Raw genomic sequence first — 22,131 nt, forward strand, 5'->3', positions numbered from 1 at the left:
TCAATTCCCATTCCAAAGTGAACTCTCATGAGTAAAATATTAGCCAAGTCATTTAATATTTTTCGATAGGTAAGGCAGGTAGATAATTCATTATATAACACTTATTTTAAGTGATGACGTATGCCTAAACTTGGAATAGATTACTTTTTCACCCAGTTTTGTTTAAATTCTACTAATTCATTTGTTACTTTTGTTATGCTCCATCCTGTAAGTCAAAAGTGAATTTTTCAACAAATTGTTTATTTTATAAATTTGACAGTTCAAGCTTTTCATGTATTTTTGTAAAGTCATATTTATCATTTAGGTTTTACTTACTTTATTTTAGTGTTCTTGAAAAGAAAAAAAAATGGTTTCCCCTATCTAATCTGACTTCCAATATGAGAACAAGCTAGTCTTCTTTTATAAAATGCTATCTTCTGTCTTTCATGATCAAAATAACATTCATAAAAAGCTTTGTCCCTAGTATTGCAAAGGAAAAAAAAAAAGAACTTTGCAAACTAAAGTTCTGTGTAATGAAAGGAAAAAAAAAAAAAAGGAAAGGTATGAATGTTGAGGTACTATACCTCAAGTGTCCCATTTTTTTTCATTTTAAGAAATGTTTTTGTCTTTCTCTTTATTGCCATTATTGTTATTCCTTAAAATATCAAGATGGGGCTGACATAATGAAAAATAATGCTCAATTCTAATCAATGACCCCTGAAAGCAAATTATACAATATGCATTTTAGTGGAATTGTTTCAGACAGTGACTTTATATAATATTCACTATAATAGTGATAGCCACCATATACTGAAAATTTAATATGCTGGACATTCTGCTAGGTGCTTTCCATATATTATTGCTAATTTTCATAAGAAGTCCATAAGGTAACTGTTAGTATTGCCATTTTGCTAATGAAAGATCTGAATGAAAAATTAAGTAACCAGCATAAAGTCACAGAATTAATAAAAGAAAGGCTGCCTAGAATAGAAATTGTGCAGAGATATAAATAGGTCTGCTCATTTCCAAAGCTTTTCTGTTTGAAAAATGAAAACAACAAGAATACAATAATTGCCTAAATTTATTTGGTTCTTACCAAGTGATAGGCTGTGTCCTAAGCTGGCATTATCTCATGAATATAGTATATTTGATGTTATATAAACTTAGTTTTTCACTAAAATTTTAGCCAAAGTGATTTTCCTTTTAAGCAAGATGCTGTGTCACCTTATTTCCTAGAAAATACCATTCCTGATTATGAGTTGCACCTTCAAATTTCTTGATGCTTCTCTTCTGAAAGACCTACTAGCTAATAATAGTACATCATTTGATTTACCACAACTCTGTGTGGTCTTTATAGTTTTCAACGTATGATTTGGTTTCTGTGCCAAGAAAAATATGAGTTTTATTGGAGTCAACTTTACCAACCAATATAACCTGGAGAATACAGTAGGAATATATGGTTATTAACTTAAGATGTGTAAATCCATTTCCCAGATCTCCTCTTTTTTAATTATTGGAGAATTAGGGAAACTCAATTTGTCTACCAAAAGATTTTCTTAGACATTGTCTAAGAAATTAGACAGTTTCTTCAGTGTTTCACTCTTATCTGAGTTTTGCTTTCTGAAGTTTTAGTTATCCATGGTCAACTGTGATCAGAAGATATTAAATGCAAAATTCCAAAAATAAGTAATGCACAAGTTTTTAATAATTCTTATTTATTTTTCTCTTTCCACATTTTTATTGACACATGATAGTTGCATATGTTGATGGTATTTGTTGTTACATATTCATACATACTCACAATACAACAATATAAGTTGGTCAATATCACTTTTCGGCATTTATCCCTCCTTTTCCTCCTCCCACCCCCTGTTTCGTTTCCTCTACTGATCTCCCTTTTTCTTTTTCCTCTTCAGTTTTTATATATGAAAGAAAACATAAGATTCTTGACCTGAGTTTTGCATATTTTGCTTAATGTAGTCGTCTCAAGTTCCATCCATATTCCTGCAAATGTCATAATTTTATATATTTTTTTAATACTCCATTGTGTATATATACCACATTTTTTAATCCATTCATCCATTGGTGGACACCTAGGCTGGTTCAGCAGTTTGACTATTGTGAATTGTGCTGCTATAATCATGGGTATGCATGTCTCACTATAGTATGAGGACTTTAATTATTTAGTATAAATACTGAGGAGCAGTAGAGCTGAGTCATGTGGTGCTTCCATGACTAGTCATTTGAGGAACCTCTGTACTGATTTCCACATAAGTTATATAATTTACAATTCCACCAGTAGCATAAAGTGCTCCTTTTTATCTGCATCCTTCCCAGTATTTTTTATTATAGGTATTCTTAATGACTGCTATTTTGACTGGTATTTGAAGGATAAAATGATAAAATCTCAGTATAGTTTTTTAATTGGTTATTTTTATTTCCATATAATATTAGGATACATTTTGACATAATTATAAAAGTATAGAATATAATTTGTTCTAATTCAGTTCTCAGAACTTCCCCTTTCCCTCCCCTCTTCCCTCTCCCATTGCCTTTCTTATTATACTCTACCAATCTTTCTACTATTTATTTGCAGTTTTTATTTTCATTTTCTTAATTACTAATGATGTTGAACATTTTTTCATATATTCATTGGCCACTTGTATTTCTTCTTTTGAGAAACGTCTGTTCATTTCATTGATTTAATTATTAGTTGGGTTAGTATTTGGTGTTAAGTTTTTTTTAGTTCTTTAATATTCTAGATATTAATTATCTGTCAGAAGAGTAACTAGTGAATGTTTTCTTACATTCAGTATGTTTTCTTTTCACATTCCTAATTGTTTCCTTTGCTGTGCAGAAGCTTTTTAATTTGTTGCCATTCTGTTTATTAACTCTTGGAATTATTTCCTGAGCTTTAGAGGTCCTATTGAGAAAGTCATTGACTAGGATGATTTGCTGGAGTACTGATCCTACATTTTCTTAGGCGTTTCATAATTTTTGGTCTAATTCCTAGGTCTTTTTGATCCCTCTAAAGTTGATTTTTGTGCAGAATGAGAGATAAAGGCTCTAGTTTCATTCTTCTACTTATGTAATACCAGCTTTCCCAGCCATTTCATAAAAAGGTTGTCTTTTCTCCAACTTATGTTTTTGGCATCTTTGTCAAGGATCAAATGACTGTAGATGTCTGGATTTGTCTTTGTGTGCTCTATTTTGTACCATTGGTATACGTTTATGAGGAAAAGATAATGCCATTTATTATGCAATGCAGTTTACTATAGCTCTGTAGTATAATTTAAAATCAGGTATTATGATGCCTCTAGCATTCAGGTTTTGGCTTAGAATTGCTTTGGCTATTCTGGGTCTTCTATTATTCCAAATGAATTTTAAAACTGTTTTTTTTTTCTAGTTTGGTAAAGAATGTCATTTTGATGGGTATTGCATTGAATCTGTGTATTGCTTTTGATAGTATGGTCATTTTAAGCAACATTAATTCTGCCTAACCATGAATATGGGAGGTCTTTCCATCCTCTGGGCTTCTCTTCAATTGATTTCTTCAATGTTGTATAGTTTTCTTCATTATATAGGTCTTTCACCTCCTTGGCTAGATTTATTCCTAGTATTTTATTGTTTTACTTTGTTGAGTTTATTGTAAATGGAATTGTTTTTCTGCTTTATTTTTCGCAAATTTATTTTTTGTTTACAGGAAAACTATTGATTTTTTTTAATGCTGATATTGTAACCTGCTACTTTGTTGAATTTGTTTACTAGCTATAGCAAACTTTTGGTGGAGGTTTTTGGCTCTCCTAGGTGTAGGAAAATTTTACAATATAAATTCATAATTGTTCTATTTTATTTTTAGTTAATCTTGGTAATGTCTTACTCTGTCTAGTTTGTGAAAAAAATTATCATAGGTAAATGCTTATAGGAAAAACATATTTATAGGACATTCTATTATATATGGTTTCAGGCTTCTACTAAGGGGATGTTAGGTTGTATCGCCCATTGATAAGTGGGGACTACTATAATATGATTCAGTAATTTATATTCTTCATTGTTCTGTATTAGTAACTTATGTTACTAATACATGTTACTAATACAGAACATAATGATGACTCATTATTTTCAAGAACTGTATATAAAAGGTCTGTAATATCTTTTAGGTCATCTTTTAAGCTTATGTTATTTTTACAATAAGTGTTATATTTGGGAACAGTATATTTAACTCTGCAAAATCTTAACCTTAAAGAGACTGCTGCAAATGAGGACAGATTTTGTTTAATATATAAATCACAATTACTTTTTAATATGTGACCCCTTTTCTCACACAATCTAAAGACCTGATTTCCTTTCAAATTTCAATATAGAACACTGTCCGCAAAGGGTTTCATTGTTTGATGTCCTCAGAACTTCATGGTTCAGTCCTCAGAACTTCCCCTTTCTCTCCCCTCTTCCCTCCCCCATTGCCTTTCATTGTTTGATGTTCAGAGAACAGAAGAGGTATGGACACATGCACTGAATGATGTGTGTGTAAATTCATGTGTGTGTATGTGTAAAATGCATTAGTGGTGTTAAAAATCCAAACTGATGAAGCTGTTTGAGGAAGAGTTTATGAGGAAAAGATAATGCCATCTATTATTATTTAAATAATTTTATGACTAAAAAAGTGACTGAAAGTCAGGTTAAAATTGCTCACTTTTTGTTTATTTGCATACCAATTGATAAGGTATTGTATTTTATTTTCTTCTATACCTTACCCTCCTTCTCTTTCAAAGAATCAAGAGCAGAGCTTTCCTTAAAGTTGCCATTGTAAGGAGTAAATGAACATACCCTAAGGACCCTGAGGCATCCTAGCAAAAAGGTTTAGGAGTTAATGAAGTAGGATTTGACCTGGGTGATGTGGTTTTGAGCAAATGTTTAAACAAGCATACCTTTTCTTCTGTCAGAGTGTTTGAGCATTTTTATGATTAGCCATCTTAATATTTTTTTTTCTATAAGGTGGAAGGAGTGGAATAAATTATATAATGGGTATAGAAGCAATATTTACTCATATTAGCTGACATGGAAAGATCCTAGTCATTTTGTGGTCTGAACAATGTTCTAGCTTTTAAGTTATGATTACAGAAATGTCTCGTTTTTAACTTCTTCCAACAGTCATAGAGTTACCTTATCTGATTTTAGTTTTTAGTGCAATTATTTATCTTTAATAGAAGACCATGGTCAATGAGTCAGAGCCAAGTCAACTCTAAGCTGACAGGAAATACAAGATGCTGTTTTCTCTTTAAGATTCTGAAAATGTACACTGAAGTAATAATTAAAGATAATTCTAACATATTACTTTATAACAAAAGTCAACCAAGCTATGGTAATGAACAGAAAAAGGAAAATAGAGATTGACTAAGAACAAATAGTGGCTGTTAACTGTCCTCTGTTATCTACTAATGTCCAAGGTAACTCAACCTTATAGAGGAGAGTCCTGTCCTGATTACTTTTCAGTTCTAAAAGGTTCTGTACTAAGAGAAGATCCCTTTAATTAGTTATTTGTATATAATGCAACCAATTCATGCAATAGATATTGGAATTTTTCTATGATAATTCTGATGTTTACCAGTAGCTTTGTTTTCCAATAGCTTCCATGATTCCTTCTCTAGGGAAATGCCAAAAGTGACTTCTTACTGGTCCACATCTCATAGTGGAGATTTTCTCCATCTATTTTTAAGACCAAGGATCATCATTGCTCTTGATTTGTAATATTTGTTCTTATATATTGAGAAAATAAGCTGATTATAGATATTAATGATGCAAAGTGATATTTGTAAATAATTTAAGCACTACTAAAATGTACCTCTGGTCATGTCAGTACACTAGCCAATTATCTCCAAAATTAAAAAATATATATATTGTTTATAATTTTTCCCTTTTCCTTAGAAATTGGACAGAATTTATTCAAACAATCTAAACTCTGCTTTCAAGTGAAACAGCTTAAATTTATTTTAGATAACTTTTGAATAATGCTGACAAAATTACATAATTGAACATCTAATTATGAATGTTTTTCTTCCCCAAATCATGATATTATCATACTTGAATCAATCTGGGTCACTACTGAAGTACAGTGGGTCTTATACAGGACTCAAAGTTTACTAGGAATGTAAAATGTTATTTCTGTCTTCTATGAGAGATATTATATCCTTACTTGGCAGAAAGGTTATGTGCTTTTTTGGTTTAGAGAAAGAATGGCAATTTGCCAGTGTTCTGTTTTGTCTTTTTTAAAGCAGCTTTTAATAGCTCAGTTGAATAGAAATAGATAAATGCAGCATTCTTTTCTGGAATTGGGTTGGATGTTTCATTGCAAAGAAAATAGGAAATTAAAAATAACCCCAAAATATTGCCAGAATCAAATTCTAAAGCAATTTCAGGAAATTTGTTGGATTGGGAACCAGATATCTATGCATATGTGAGCACACAGGGCACTTATTCAAATAATAGCCATCCTCAAAAGATACTGACACATAAAATGCAATGTCCTCATATTGTTGTTAAAGAGTAAATAGTGTTTTAAAACTAAATGTCAAATAAAATGATTCATTTACAAAAAACACAGATTTAGATCAAATGTGTATTTTAAAACTATAAACATATTTTATGTAGCTTTTCTATTACTGGTCATAACTGTGTAACTTTCTAAATAGAACAAAGCATGAAAAGCATAGACTAGATACATGCTCATAAAATTTAGATGACATAGTTTATACTATTTAACAATTTCAGTTCTGCCAGTAACAGGTTGTGTGTCCTTCTCTACTATGACTTCTCTGCATCACCTTCTCCCTCTCACCCATCCCTAAACAAAAACATTAGAATATACAATTTTAAGGTAACTTCTAGTTCAAGCAGTCTATGGGTTGTGACCCATACAACATTGGGTATATTTGTACCAGATCTGTTTATGTTCTTCCAAAGTAACCAAGGCATTTATTTTATACAGGATAAGACATTGTCCTAATTAGTTATTAATTTGTATTTTTTGAGCATGGTATCTAGAGCATTCTCCTCATAGTTTTAAAATCACAAAACATTCATTTGTTACATGTAACTATAAAATATGTTGCTAAGTTCATGGGTTTATATTATAGTATAGAGTGCATCAGTAGAAAACAATGATCTTGGTAAATTAAAAACATATCTAATTTAGACTAGGAACAAAAACAAATAATGTGATATATTCTGGAAAGTCAGATGGATGCTTTGAATAGCATTATGTTTGTGAGGAAGGTCACATCAGAGTGAAATTTTATGTGTAGGGGCACAAGAATCCTCACGGCAGTCATATTGCTCTCAATATTTGCCAAAGAGGGAAGGTACTATCCTTTTGAAATGATGTGTGTCTGGCCTTATTCTAAGCATCATTGTGAAATTTAGTATTGCTTCTTACAGTATGGGTATATTTACACATATCTTGACATGGCTAATTTTAGTGATTAATGAGTAAATCATGTAAAGTGCCTTAGAGTGTTCTTTGTGAACAGTGGATTCCACATGAATACTGTCTTGATTTTTTTCATCAGTTTATTGGTATGTAGGAAGGTTACATCAGAAAGACACAGAACATAAGCAATACACAGTAGACAAATTTAACAATATAGGTGTATTAGTTTCCTAGTGCTGCTAGAACAAAGAACCACAAACTGGGTGACCTAAACCAACAGAAATGCTTTCCCAATTTTGAAGGTTAGATGTCTGAAATCAGTGTGTGGCCGCTCCACCCTTCCTGAAAGCCTGATCTGTGGATGCTTCCTTGTGTCCTCCCAGCTTCTGGTGGTAGGCAGCATTCCTTAGCTTATATAAGAGTCACTACAACCTCTGTACTATCATCACATGGCCAGTTCCCCTGTGTATCTGTCTCTGTGTTTCTTCTTTTTAAAATAAGGATACCAGCCATATTGGATTAAGAATCTATCCTAATTCAATATGAATTCAATTTACCCAATTACATCACCAATAAAACCCTATTTCTCTAATGGCAACCCTTCTGTGTAGAGTGTTTATCTGTAAATTAACATCCCTGCACAGAGAGTTCTTTTTATAAACAGGTTGAAGTACTGGAAAAAGAGTGTCAGATAACAATTTACAGAAGGAAACTGAAGCAGATTTTCCTTGATTCATCATTCATTGTCTGTATTTTGAAAAAAATAAAATTCTGTTCTCATTATCCTAGAAGTTTATTAGCCAATTAACCTTTTATAAATGGTCTTTTGTTCCGTGATGATGAATCAATTATTTGTCCTTTTGCTCAGGTTTTTGTTCCAGTTTCTTTTTTTTTTTTATCTGAAATACTCTATGCCCATGATTACCCTTTAGAACTGGAAAAATCTAATTGTTCAAAGTTTGTCTCATTTTCTTTTTTGAAAATTTATTTATTTATTTATTCGAATTAGGTATATATAACAGCTGAATGCATTTTGATTCATTGTATACAATTGCAGCACAACTTTTCATTTCTCTGTTTGTACACGATATAATGTTGCACCATTTGTGCAGTCTCACATGTACCTAGGATAATGATGTCCATCTCATTCCACCATTTTTCCTGTCCCATGCCCCTTCTCCTGCCTTTCCTCTTCTTTGCCCCATAAAAATTCCTCCAAGTTTCTCACCCTTACCCCCATTATAGATCAGCACCTACTTATCAAAGAAAACATTTGGCCTTATTTTTTGAGATTGGCTTACTTTGCTTAGCATGATATTCTCCAATTCCATCCATTTACCTGCAAAAACCATAATTTTATTCTCTTTTAATGCTGAGTAGTATTCCATTGTGTATATATACCACAGTTTTTTTTTTATCCATTCATCTATTGAAAGGCATCTAATTTGGTTCCACAGTTTAGCTATTGTGAATTGTGCTGCTATAAACATTGATGTGGCTGTGATACTATAATATGTGGTTTTTAAGTCCTTTGGGTATAGACTGAGGAGTAGGATAGCTGGGTCAAATGGTTGGTCCTTTCCAAGTTTTTCAGGGAATCTCCATACTGCTTTCCATAGTGGTTGCACCAATTTGCAGTCCCACTAGCAATGTATGAGTGTGCCTTTTCCTCCACATCCTTGCCAACAATTAAAATTGTTTGTAGTTTGTATTCTTGATTGTTGAATAATTTTTCATATATTTGTTGATCAAATGTATACCTCCTTCTGATAAGTTTCTATTTAGCTCCTTAGCCCATTTATTGATTGGGTTGTTTTCTATTTTGGTGTTAAGTTTTTTCGAGTTCTTTATATATCTTTGAGATTAATGCATCCTGATGTGTGTGTGGCAAAAATTTGCTCCCAAAATGTAGGCTCTCTCTTTACCTCATTGATTGTTACTGTTGCTGAGAAAAAGCTTCTTAGTTTGAATCCAACCCATTTATGGATTCTTGATTGTATTTCTTGAGCTTTAGGAGTCATGTTAAGGAGGTCAGGGCTTAATTCGACATGATGAAAATTTGGGCCTACTTTTTCCTCTATTAGGTGCATTTTCTCTGGTCTCATTCCTAGGTCCTTGATCCACTTTGAGTTGAGTTTTGTGCATGGTGAGAGATAGAGGTTTAGTTTCATTTTGCTGCATATGGATTTTCAATTTTCCCAGCACCATTTGTTGAAGTGGCCTTTTTTTTTCTAGCCTTTGTGTAGTATGAGATAACTTTATTTATGTGGGTTTGTCTCTGTGTCTTCTATTCTGTACCATTTGTCTATTTGCCTTTTTTGGTGCCAGTACCATGCTGTTTTTGTTACTATTGCTTTTTAATATAATTTAAGGTCTGATATTGTGATGCCTCCTGCTTCACTCTTCTTGCTAAGAATTTTTTTTGGCTGTTCTGGGCCTCTTATTTTTTCCAAATGAATTTCATGATGGCTTTTTCTATTTGTATAAGGAATAACATTGGAATTTTAATTGGAATTGCATTAAATCTGTATAGAACTTTGGGTATTATGGCCATTTTGACAATACAGCACCCTTTCATGTTAAAAACTAGAAAAATTAGGGATAGTAGGAACATACCTCAACATTGTAAAAGCTATCTATGCTAAATCCAAGGTCAATATTATTCTAATTGGAGAAAAATTGGAAGCATTTCCTCTAAAAACTGGAACAAGACAGGGATGCTCTCTTTTGCCACTTATATTCAATATAGTCCTTGAAAATCTAGCTAGAGCAATTAGACAAAGGAAGGAAATTAAAAGGATACAGATAGGAAAAGAAGAGCTCAAAATATCATTATTTGCTGACAACATGATTCTGTACTTAGAGGATCCAAAAAACTCCCAGAAGACTTCTAGCATTAATAAATGAATTCAGCAAAGTAGCAGAATATAAAATCAATACCCATAATTCAAATGCATTTCTATAAATCAGTGATGAATCCTCTGAAAGAGAAATTAGGAAAACTACCCCATTTGCATTAGCCTCAAAAAAAAATAATTGGGAATCAATTTTACAAAAGAGGTGAAAATCCTCTACTTTGAAAACTACAGAACATTAAAGAAAGAAATTAGAAGATATTAGAAGATGAAAAGATCTCCCATGCCCTCAGATAGGAAAAATTAATATTGTCAAATGGTTATTTTTTAGTAGTTGTTTTTCTTAACTTTTCTAGTTGATGCACCTCAATACTCCTAATAATACTCTTGCAATAGGAGTAATGTCAAAGATATGGACTTTGAAGTTAGAGGAGATAGACTTGAGTCTGACTAGTCCGTGTACTAACTGTGTGATCTTGTCTGTGTTACTGTGTCCAGTAGGTCTCATTCTCTTCATCTGCACATTGAGGTACAAAAACAACTTCTAAGTTTCAGCAATGAAATTTAACAAATTTCTCATTTGTCTCATGTTGTAATAGAGCAAAACATATTTCTTAAATTAAAAAGAGGTTTAGTACATTTTTAATAGACTCTTAGAGAAACCAGGCTTTAATTAAGCAAAAAAAATATGTTATTGATTTTAGTTATCATTTTGGGCTGAAAAGCATGATGTTTATATCCATGGAGATTCTTTCTTGTGACCTTTAAATTATGACAATTCTAATTAATTTGGATGACCAGTTCAAGTGATAAATACTATCAGAAACAAGATATTCAACAAAAGGTACCCCATAAATATTCTAATACAGCATAATGAATAAGGCTCTGGAGTCAGGATATCAAGGTTCAAACCCTAGCTATGCAACATTATAGCTGTACGATTTGGGGCAAATTCTTACCTCTCTTTAATAGTTTTTTATAAGGTGAAGAAAGTTATAGAAATGGTTATATAAATTAAATAATGAAATAACTTTTATGAAGACCATTTTGGTATATATACATACATACATACATACATATATAAAATTTTTTTTGGCGGGTGCGTACTTGGAATTGAACTCAGGGGCACTCAACCACTGAGCCACATCCTCAACACTATTTTGTATTTCATTTAGAGAAATGATCCCACTGAGTTATTTAGCACCTCGCTTTTGCTAAGTTGGCTTTGAACTTGTGATCCTCTGTCTTAGCCTCCTGAGCCACTGGAATTACAGGCGTACACCATGGTGCCCAGCCAATTGGGTTAATATAAATAAGATGTTTACAACATTCTTTGGCATAAAGTGAACACTGAATGCTTGTTTTCAATTATTACTGCATGCCAGTACAGAGCATTCTGTGAGGAACCTTAGAGAAGATAGGCATTGAGCAGGGAAACTAACGTGAGTATATATTTCCAAATTGTGATGTCAAGAATAAAACAAAATGAATAAAACAAAATGTTATGAACCACATAATGAAAAGGACTGACTGAGGGTAAGAAATAAGGAGTAAAAAGCAAGCTCTCCTTGAGGAAAATATTTGAATATCTCAGAAATGGGTTGTTTTCTCTCAGTGTTGTAGTTATTTTTAAAAATAAAGAAATAGTAAAAACTTGATAAATTCTACCACGTTTTTATTCTCATAAAAACATTACATAATTTTCTTTTTTTCCACATATGTGAGTGTATGTAGCTACTCAGATGAAGAATAAATACATTGTCTATTTTTATAGCCTATCAACTAAGAGTGTGCCAACCTCCACCACCAGTACCCAATGCTGAAATTTTGACTGAAGATGATGAATTTGAAATAGGTAAAGTTTGTTAAATTACTTTCAGAGAAAATGTCTTGTTAGCAGAGATATTTGCTTTAACAAAAAGAACAGTAGCAGCTTGGTTTTAGACCTTGTTTTTGGGGGTGGTGAGAAATAGTTCATAATTCTTAAGAGGAGAGAATGGTCACAAGAGGAAATACTGGACAAGATGTAAAAATTCTCCTTTAAAGCATGTACATTATTAGTAAACAGTGTTGGAATTGTGGCCATATAATCAATTGTATTTTGGTGCTTCTTCACAAACTGTTATTTTTCTGCCTTCTGACACTGCAGTCTTAAATTCTGTGAGTTCAGGCCTAAGCCTAAGTCCATAAAATGAATATCTATTAGCTAGTAGAAATTTTGATACTGATTGAAAATGACTAAAAGAAAATTATACTGTGCTTTTAAAATCAAAATATCTATTCTTTTTTTTTCTATTGTCTTCTTGCTTATTTGAACTTCTTGTCCTCTCTCTCTTCTTCTTCTTTTTTTTTTTTTTCCAATAGGTGATATTATCAGGTACCAGTGTCTTCCAGGATTTACATTAGTTGGAAATGCAATTCTGACATGTAGATTAGGAGAGCGACTGCAGATGGATGGGGCACCTCCAGTTTGTCAAGGTAATGATTTTTAAATTTAATTATTTCCAAATATTGTTCTTTGTTCAGTAAGGATAAAATTCTATTTTATGTTAATGATACATATTTAACTGGCAATAATATTATGAAGTATACAACTCATATATATGTGTATATATATGTATATATTTATTCCATTATTTCTCAGATTTAGGTTTAAATCACTTTTATTCTTTGTATTACTTTAAAGATATAATTTTTTAAGTTTAGCCTATCAGCCAAGTCAGTTCAACTTATTTAAATTAGTTTTGCTGTAAGGGATGGAAATGAAGGTAAGATCCAAAGGAAATCACTTTAAATAAAGCCTCTAATGTTGATTGCTTTTGTTTGGAGAAAAATTTATTTTAACCACTAGATTAAATTTTATTGACCATCTATTAAGTAGGAAGAGTTGAGGAAAAAAAAAAAACTACCTATAAACCAACCACAAGTTTTAAGTGGTCCTTGTTATGAAACCATCACAGAATAAAGATATGGCAATCCAACACCATGTTTAGGAATTAACCAGGAGCATATAGAATCATAATCTTTAACTATTTGTGATTCAGGGAAAGCTTGACAGAGGCATTGTTTCCCAAGTTCTAAATCATCAATGAAATTTATTCTGGTGGAACAAACCTAGAGAAAGGATGATCTAAATGGCTGATATACCCATAAAAATACAGGTGGGAGAGGATCATGGATTTCAAGAAATTAATTCACTTTGTTACAAGGCCAAGTGAATGATAGACCTATATAGAATCATGATATTCAGTAATCATTTATTGATGATTTATCTAGCGTGGGCAGTGCCTAACATACAGAAACCAATAATAAATGTTGGCTAATTTTAATAAAACCAAATTTTATTGTTTTAGTATTTTACAGATTTTCTTGAATTATTTTCTTCATTGGAGTTTATTTCTCAGTGTATGGAGATCTTTACTATGCAGTATCTTAAGTATTGCATAAACCTAAAACAAATATTCTGTTTATTGCTATAAACATGCTATAAATAGAAGATATAATTTGATTTTCTGCCTAATAGGGTTCTTTACATGAAGATTTGTTTACATGAAGGGTTTGTTTGTTTGTTTGTTTGTTTTAGAAGAGAGAATGTTTAATTTTGACTCATGGTTTCAGAGATTCAGTCCAAGGTGGGCTGGATCCACTGCTCTGGGCATGGTGCAGGCATAATGATGGAAGGGCATGGCAAAGTAGTGCTGCTCCATTTATTGCTGTCCAGGAAGCAAAGAGAGATGATGCATTTTCACAGGAGGCTTTTAAAGCAGCAAAAAGAAAGATAGGTTTGAGAAGTATAAACTAGATTCAGTATTAGAACTTCTCATGATCTTAGTGATAAAAGAACATCTCAAAGTTGGTTTGATATTCTGAAGTCTATAACTTATCATTGTGCATATGTGGATGTCATTCATTCAACTTTCTCCTTCGTGCAAGACTACTCTCTAGCCATTTATGATTATATGCATATGTAGATGATAGTTTCTGCATTTTAGGAGACAATATGTGGGAAGATAACTTGGGCAGATACGGGGGCATGAACAAAGTACATAACAGGACTTTTTTCCTGACCCCAAAATATAAACTACTTTGTGAATTCTTAAAACCAAAAACTTTCTGTTTTTATGTCTGGATGTTAATCTGATAAACTTTAAAAATTTTAAATAAAAAAAAAATACAGATAACCTAGCTATTTCAAAGCTCCTTATCTCTCTGATCTCTTAATGTCTTATTTCCAAAATAAGAATTTCCTATAGATTAGCAGTTACTCCTCTTATTATTCTGTGTGCTGAGGCTAATAATAAAAAAGGGCAATTAAATTTATGTATCATAATAATACTTCAGATATGAATTGAAAATTATTAAGTCATCCCTTAGGATAAGTCTATGCAATTTCTCTCTTAATTAATTGATCAGACACTTAATAAAAAACGTAAAAGTGACTTACATTTTTGTTTTATTGAGTTAAGTCACAAGATTGCTAAAAGTCATTTGTTTAGAATCTGCTAGAAAATTCTACATTGTTTTTAATCTATTTTAAATTATTTTACTTTTTTCACTGTTCCTAAAAGAGGCAATATTATTTTTATTTTTCAACTCAATCCTCTTTAGTTTCTTTATTCCACTTAACATATGGAAAACAAAGCTAAATATGATACCTTTCAAAGAGTTTGTAATAAACAAAATCTAATCATTATATTTGGTGGACAAAAATACTGGACCCAGCTACATCTGTGCAAATGTGGGCACTTTAAACTTTCTAAGCTTTATTTTTACTCTTTGCACCATGGGAAAAGAAATTGGTAATAACTCTTAAAAGTTATGACAGTGGATGTAATGTATAATCGGTGCTTAACTTATAGTTAAAAGCAATAAATATTTACTCTTTTACTTGGTAGCCATCAGGCTACCTACAATTTATTGTGTAAGTGTCCGGCGGAGCGTTGGAGGGAGAGACCACACAAGAGACCAGCTTCATGCAATTGCAGGGGGAAGTTTTATTGAACCAGCATGCTGGGGCTCAAGGCTCACTCAGGAAGGGAGAGCAGCCCAGAGCCCAGAGCAGAGGTCAAGCAGAGTTAAGTACACTCTTTGGAGAGGGTGGGGGGCTTTGCATACATCAGAACAAATCATCTTGAGGCACGGGAAAATTGAACAACTCTGAGCCATGATTAGTACATTCATTGGCGGGAACAATCTGGGCAGGGGTCATTGGTCACTACTAAGCGGGGTACACATTTAAACTGATTGGTTTTGTGGCCTGGATGCTTACCTACCGAGCTATTTGGAGCCCTTAGCTAATAAACAACCAGGGAATCAATGGAAATATTTACTGGGCAGTTCAGGTATTGTCCTAACAGCTACAGAGATTACAGGTTCCTGGGGTAGCAGAGGAATTTTAACAATACCTGGCCTATTATTATTTTATTTTAGCCCAAGCCTTTCAATTTAGAAACTTTACAATGCCCACTCTTTTACACTTTAACTCAGACTCTTGCAGCTTAGAGTCAGCTTAGAAATTTTACCTTTACAATTGGATAGTTTGCAAAGGGTAAATTTGTGTACTTACACCAAAACACATTGGATCACACTACCTATATGAATATTTCACAACTACATTTTCACTAAAGATCTTGGTTTTAACTTAAATAGTCCATTGTATTTCTAACTGTTAAGTCTATCTTTTACCTATTTTTCATTTTGTGAAAATCAAAAGTTTGGGTTCTCATTTTAGGCTGACAATGATCACATACCATTATTCAATTATTTTTTTTTTAAATATCAAAATCATATTCAAGTAATAGAATTTTAGACTTAAGGAAAAGAAACTGAAGTAAAAGTAGAAAGGAAATAAACAGCTGGGTGGTGGTACATGCCTATAATTCCAGTGGCTTGGGAGGCTTAGGCAAGAGGATCTTGAGTTCAACGTCAGCCTCAGCAACCACAAGGCACTAAGCAACTCAGTGTCTCTAAGTAAAATACAAAATAGGGCTGGGAATGTGGCTAGATGGTTTAAATCCCCCGTACCAAAAAAAACAAAAACAAAAAAAAAAAAAACAAAACAAACAAAAAAGCAAATAAAATAAACAATAACAACTATACTTACTCTATTAAGAGTTTTTAACAATCTGCAAATTAGATCTGGGGCCAGTTTTCTCTTCAAGATTTCCAAGTTATTTTTCTCTTCAAGTTATTAACATGTTCAAGGAGTAATCACATATTTCCATAATTCATTATTTGCTAATATTGTTCATTTGTGTATTTCTTGGAAACTTTATAACTCAAAACATTAAATTTTTCTTACACCTTAAAAACTCTGAATATATAATTTCAATTTATTCCTTCACCTTACCTACAATTTAACAACTACAGTAGGTTTTTCCAAGTCTAACTCTTCTGAAAAAACATTGAAAAACAGAGTATTCTTAAGATCATATTCTAATGACTTGAAGATGCAATGAAATCTAACCCCAGGAAATGGAAGTTCTTGTACAGTAATTGAGGAAAGAATTGGTAGGATATATTTTCAATTTGTTGAATCCTCTAAAGTTATCTAGTTTACCCATTTCTTCAGTTGGTTCAGTGTCATTAGTAAGAATTCTCAAAATATCACCCTGGCTAAGTTTAGAAACTCTTTAGCATTGTTAGTCACAGGACATTTGCTATAGTCACTTTCTCTGTTCTTAGAAATAGGAAGTTCTTCCTTAAATTGAACTAAATCCTGATTAGTATGTATAGGTTTATTTCTACAAAAAAAAGTTCAGAATAATATAGGTCATACTGAGCAATTATACAATAGACAACCTCAAATTATTTTTAGAAAGGATAAAATGATATCTTAATTAATAGAACCTTGATCATCTTTATTATACTCTTATTCCAAGTCCAAATTTAAGATATTTTTATTATTTGGTCTAACATTCAAATGCTGTTCATGTCACAAGTAAAGTTTACTGTACTCTGGAAACTGTTAGAACATAATTATGTTATTTCATCAAAATGTAACAAAATTTATATACTTCTATATTCACTTATTTGTTCATTCTTGGGAGTTCTGATATTAAAACAGAAGATTTATGAAATAAGAAGTTCTTGTGCATTAGCCTATGTTTAAGGCCTGGATATAGCAAAAAGAACTGAAAGGTAACTAATGACCTAAATTAGTGTTAAAGCTTCATGGTGTAAGCACTTCTCAGAGATCAGAAATGGCTTTGCCTGAAATCAACACTCGGAGAGGGCAGTTTCCCCTTTGGCTCTAACAATCAAATAAAGTAAAAGTTTAAGAAGAGGGAAAAAAAATACTGTAAAGAAGAGTAAAAAATTAGAGAGTAAAAGTGTAAGGAAAATGAAGGAAGGGGCAAAACATACATAAGAGAGGCATAGATGGGAGAATATAAAAACATGAAGTCCACAAACAATGAAAAAAAATAGAAGGAAATAAATATCTTATCTCTTAGTTATCTATAATTTGTTGTTTGTGAAAATAGTACATTTTCTATGTAATAAAAAAAGAAATTAATGGTATTTTTAGGTCATTCTTCCATAATTTAAATTATAAGCTTAATGTGTTTTCTTACACATAATTTAAGGTATCATTTTTATAATTACTGCACATGAAAATGGAGTACTCAGTATTCGATGCAGTTTTTCACTTAGATTCTAAAAGGTTTGCATTATTTAATGACATTTTCCTTTGACAGTGCTTTGCCCTGCCAATGAATTACGACTAGATTCTACGGGAGTCATATTGAGTCCTGGATACCCTGATAGTTACCCAAATCTTCAAATGTGTGCATGGAGCATTTCAGTGGAAAAAGGCTATAATATCAGCATGTTTGTTGAATTCTTCCAGACAGAAAAGGAATTTGATGTTCTTCAGGTGTATGATGGTAACCATGGGTTATATTTACTGTGCATTCATAAATTTAGTTAATGTGGTCTAATTTTACATTCAGATCTTTAGGATGGACAACTACCTATGTGATGTTTACCTAAAATATATTTTTGGAAGTATCAACATTAAAATAATTCTATACCATATAAAAATTGAAGTTAGGTCAAATATTCTTATATATACTATAGTTGCTTTAACCATAGAATAAAATGTTTAAAATAAAATGTTTTGTGTTGTTTTTACTTATGCTGATGAGGTAGATTGGCTGTGGAACAGTTTAATACTATTTTAAAATATAAAGTACTAAAGATAAAATGAGAATATAGTTATTTAGTTATATCTAAATTATATTGTTTTCTTTCTGAAGGACCAAATATTCAAAGTCCAGTTCTTATTTCTCTCAGTGGGGATTATTCTTCTTCTTTTAATATAACAAGCAATGGTCATGAAGTATTTCTTCAGTGGTCAGCAGACCATGGCAATAACAAAAAAGGCTTCCGGATACGATACATAGGTATGTGATACTTATACTCAGTATGCATCTCATTGGCATCCTCACTGTGATTATAGTTGAAGAGCATAGACACAATTGAATAAGAAGTATTAAAATTGCAACTCCTATATTGCTGTTTCCTAAACAATTTGGGTAACCTATCTGTACTTCAATTTTTATGTTATAATGATGATAATTCTATATCCTTCATGATTTTCTAAAAGATGAAATGCATAGGTTAATTTGCTGTAAATTTAACTGAAATACCTTGAATATTATAAGAGTGAGTGGTGAAGACATCATTGGAAAGCATTTAAGTTTTTTAAAAAATCACTAGTGCTTTCTATATTTAGACAGCTTTGGGCTGAAAATTCCTTTTAGTATCAGAGTGCCAAGACTTTTTAAATATGCTTTCCTTTTATAAGGTCCATTTATTGTAAGCCAATAATTACATTGTTGTGTAAGTATACATAAATAGTCCTCTGTACACAAAGGTTGTTTGTCTCTATTGCCATCCTAAATCATGTCATAGGCCATAGTGTGGGTTCAATAGCAGAATACCTCAGAACCAACCAGCCATCTTTTTCTTTAGCATCCAGTGTCTTCCAAGTCATGAGTCATTGCTAATCAGGTCAACTAAAAATTGCAATTATAAATGTTTACAAACAACTCTGATACAATTCTGAAGCATAAATAAATTTTAAATTTTAGTCCAATAACACATAGCCCCAGATTTCACTAATTTGTATAAATTTGCAAATATACATATAGTATATAAATAAAACAATCTCATCTAATTACTTTGATTTTAAAATTATGATGTGATAGTAAGATTTTAATTTAATGATTTGTCTTATAAATATTAGCAATAACATCACTGACTAATATGTTTACACATTTTATCCTGCAATAAATTTCTATTAAAGACAAAGGAAAACTGATTAAAAATTGAAATACATAATTGAGTCATGCTTAAGATTATTCATTTTTGAATCAATGTTTCTACTATAAGAAATACATAAATGCCATTTTATTAAGGTTGTACCCAGACAGAGCATTTAAAAGTTAGACCATTTAATTATATTTTAAATGATTATAACAATATAAAGGGAAGCTATTCAAATAAAACAATTATAAGCGTTAGATTATAGACTTTTCTTATGTTAATTTCATGATATAAATATAAAGAAAATACTACTCTTAGCTACTATGAATAGCTTGACATATTAAATTATGTATTTTTTACTTTATAAATGACAGGTTATGACATATATATTCTAAGTCCAATCTGCTTCTCACTATTTACTCCCAAAGTCTCAGTTTTTTGAAGATAAATATATTGAAGTTTCAAAGGGTAAATGGAACCTGTCAGGCTGAATAGTCTCAAAAGTATATTTATGAAAAAGCTATTTGACATTATCTTTTGACATTTCAGACTTCAGAAAAAGAAAAAAAGTTTTATTTTATTGGCAATTTTTATCACCAAAAGTAAGCACTCTTGACAGAATGGACACTCTTTAATAGATTGGGGAAAAGGATTATGGAATAAGGGGGCCTCTTTTAGACATCAACCAAAATGAAATGCATGACCTACTGGGATATAGGTGTCTTGAGATAAATTCAAAGTGACATGTAAACAACATGCTCTAAAATATTGCTCTCAAAGCTACAGATTTAGGGCTTCAAATGACAGAAATAGTTTTCAAAATTCAATGAAATATTTGTAGGGCTCTTGAACCTGTATAGTATTAAGAAAATATATTTTAATATAAAAGACAGCTAGGTGACAATACAAATTAAAAGAAAGCCCAGAGATTGTTAGGTGTTCTAAAAGCTGTGTAGGTAGACTATTTTCAAAAGAGGCTAGAAAATAATATGATGTTCACAAATACAATCCACTTAGATGACAATTGATCTACACTTAAGTACTAGTGTTCATTGTTTAGTTCTTCATAACTTTAGATAATAAATGATTTCTGGTGCATTAATTAAGTCCTGACAGGTTTTTTATTTTTTCCCTTTTGAAAAGCTTTCTACTGCAGTACACCAGAATCCCCACCTCACGGATACATTATCAGTCAAACAGGTGGACAGCTTAACAGTGTGGTCCGCTGGGCCTGTGATCGAGGATTCCGACTTGTTGGGAAAAGCAGTGCTGTGTGCCGAAAGTCTTCCTATGGGTATCATTCATGGGATGCACCGGTCCCTGCCTGTCAAGGTGAAGTATAACATCTCCAAGTAGATAAAATATCAACAAAAGATTAAACTCATTTAACTTTTTCATTTGACTCTCTAAAATTTACCAAATATACATTTTTTAAAAAATATGTATTTTTTAGTTGTAGTTGGACACAATATCTTTATTTTACTTATTTATTTTTATGTGGTGCTGAGGATTGAACCTAGGGCTTCACACGTGCTAGGCATGCACTCTACCAATGAGCCCCAGCCCCAGCCCCAGCCCCCAAATATACATTTTCAGAAGCACATTGTGGACTCCTCTCCTGAAAATGAAAGATGAAAATAGAATATAAGAGGAAGGAAACACATAGATAATTCTTCTTTGTCATGAAATTTATGTGTCTCTGCCTTTTCCCCTTATATATACATCCTTGAGATACATCTACCATTCAAGTTACTTTGTTGTCAGAACATTATGGAAACAGAAAGGGTGGCTGGGTTAGTGAAGAGTCCCTAGAAAGATTATAGAGAATAAGAAAAGGGAAGTACACTGCAGACTGATTTTGACTCAGAGGGTACACAGTTATGCTCTTAGAAAAACAAATTTAAAGGAAAACACGTAACCAACTTTTTGGTTATTTTTTCTTCACTGCTTTTAACTAAGCAACTCAACAGGGATGTTTTTATTCTTGTTCGTGTTTTGTTAAAAACCAAGGAGCTCCCCGAGCATTGTATCTTGCTATAGAAGAAAACATGAGAGGCATGTTAATCAACAAATTATACATTTGAGAGCTTTTGATGAGCACTTGTTTTTAAAGCCATTTTTATTATAATTATTCACACACATTAATTGTCCAAAATAATGGATTTTGTGGCATTTTCATACATTGCGTAAAACATACTTTGATCCTATGCACCCTCCTAATTATTCTCTCTTGCCCTTCTCCCCGTGGTACGATTTAGTTTTAAAAAAGTATTTGAGTACTTGAGTCTCTAGCTAGGTATAGTAAGTTCAATGTCAATTACTCAAGACAAACTAATGTCGTTAGACTTTGAAATTTTTCAAGTATTTAATGTATCCTACTATTTTGTCAACATGAAAATTAATTTTATAGTTCATTTGTTTTACCTGTAATGTAGCAGCATAAAGCAACTTTGAATTCATGTGTTACAAAATGCAGAACAATTTCATTTAATTGTTAATGGATCTTAAGTATTATCTACTTTTTGGAGGGAATTTATATAAAATAAATAAAATATAAAATAGGCTAATAAAATTTTAAAATAAAAAAGAAAGTGTAAATTA

General features: G+C 31.7%; 1 protein-coding gene across 3 annotated transcripts in view; it reads left to right on the forward strand.

The window, feature by feature from the left end:
* Nucleotides 1-22,131, forward strand: part of Csmd3 (CUB and Sushi multiple domains 3) — a 1,110,517-nt gene that overhangs the window by 1,023,620 nt on the left and 64,766 nt on the right. For all 3 annotated transcript variants that reach the window (XM_026384530.2, XM_026384531.2, XM_026384532.2), the window contains 5 exons: nt 12,035-12,115; nt 12,625-12,738; nt 17,958-18,146; nt 18,519-18,665; nt 20,674-20,862. In XM_026384530.2, the coding sequence (XP_026240315.2) occupies nt 12,035-12,115; nt 12,625-12,738; nt 17,958-18,146; nt 18,519-18,665; nt 20,674-20,862 (720 nt within the window). The remainder of the gene's footprint in view (nt 1-12,034; nt 12,116-12,624; nt 12,739-17,957; nt 18,147-18,518; nt 18,666-20,673; nt 20,863-22,131) is intronic.

Source organism: Urocitellus parryii, chromosome 7 (genome assembly GCF_045843805.1).
Source record: "Urocitellus parryii isolate mUroPar1 chromosome 7, mUroPar1.hap1, whole genome shotgun sequence".
NCBI lineage: Eukaryota > Metazoa > Chordata > Mammalia > Rodentia > Sciuridae > Urocitellus > Urocitellus parryii.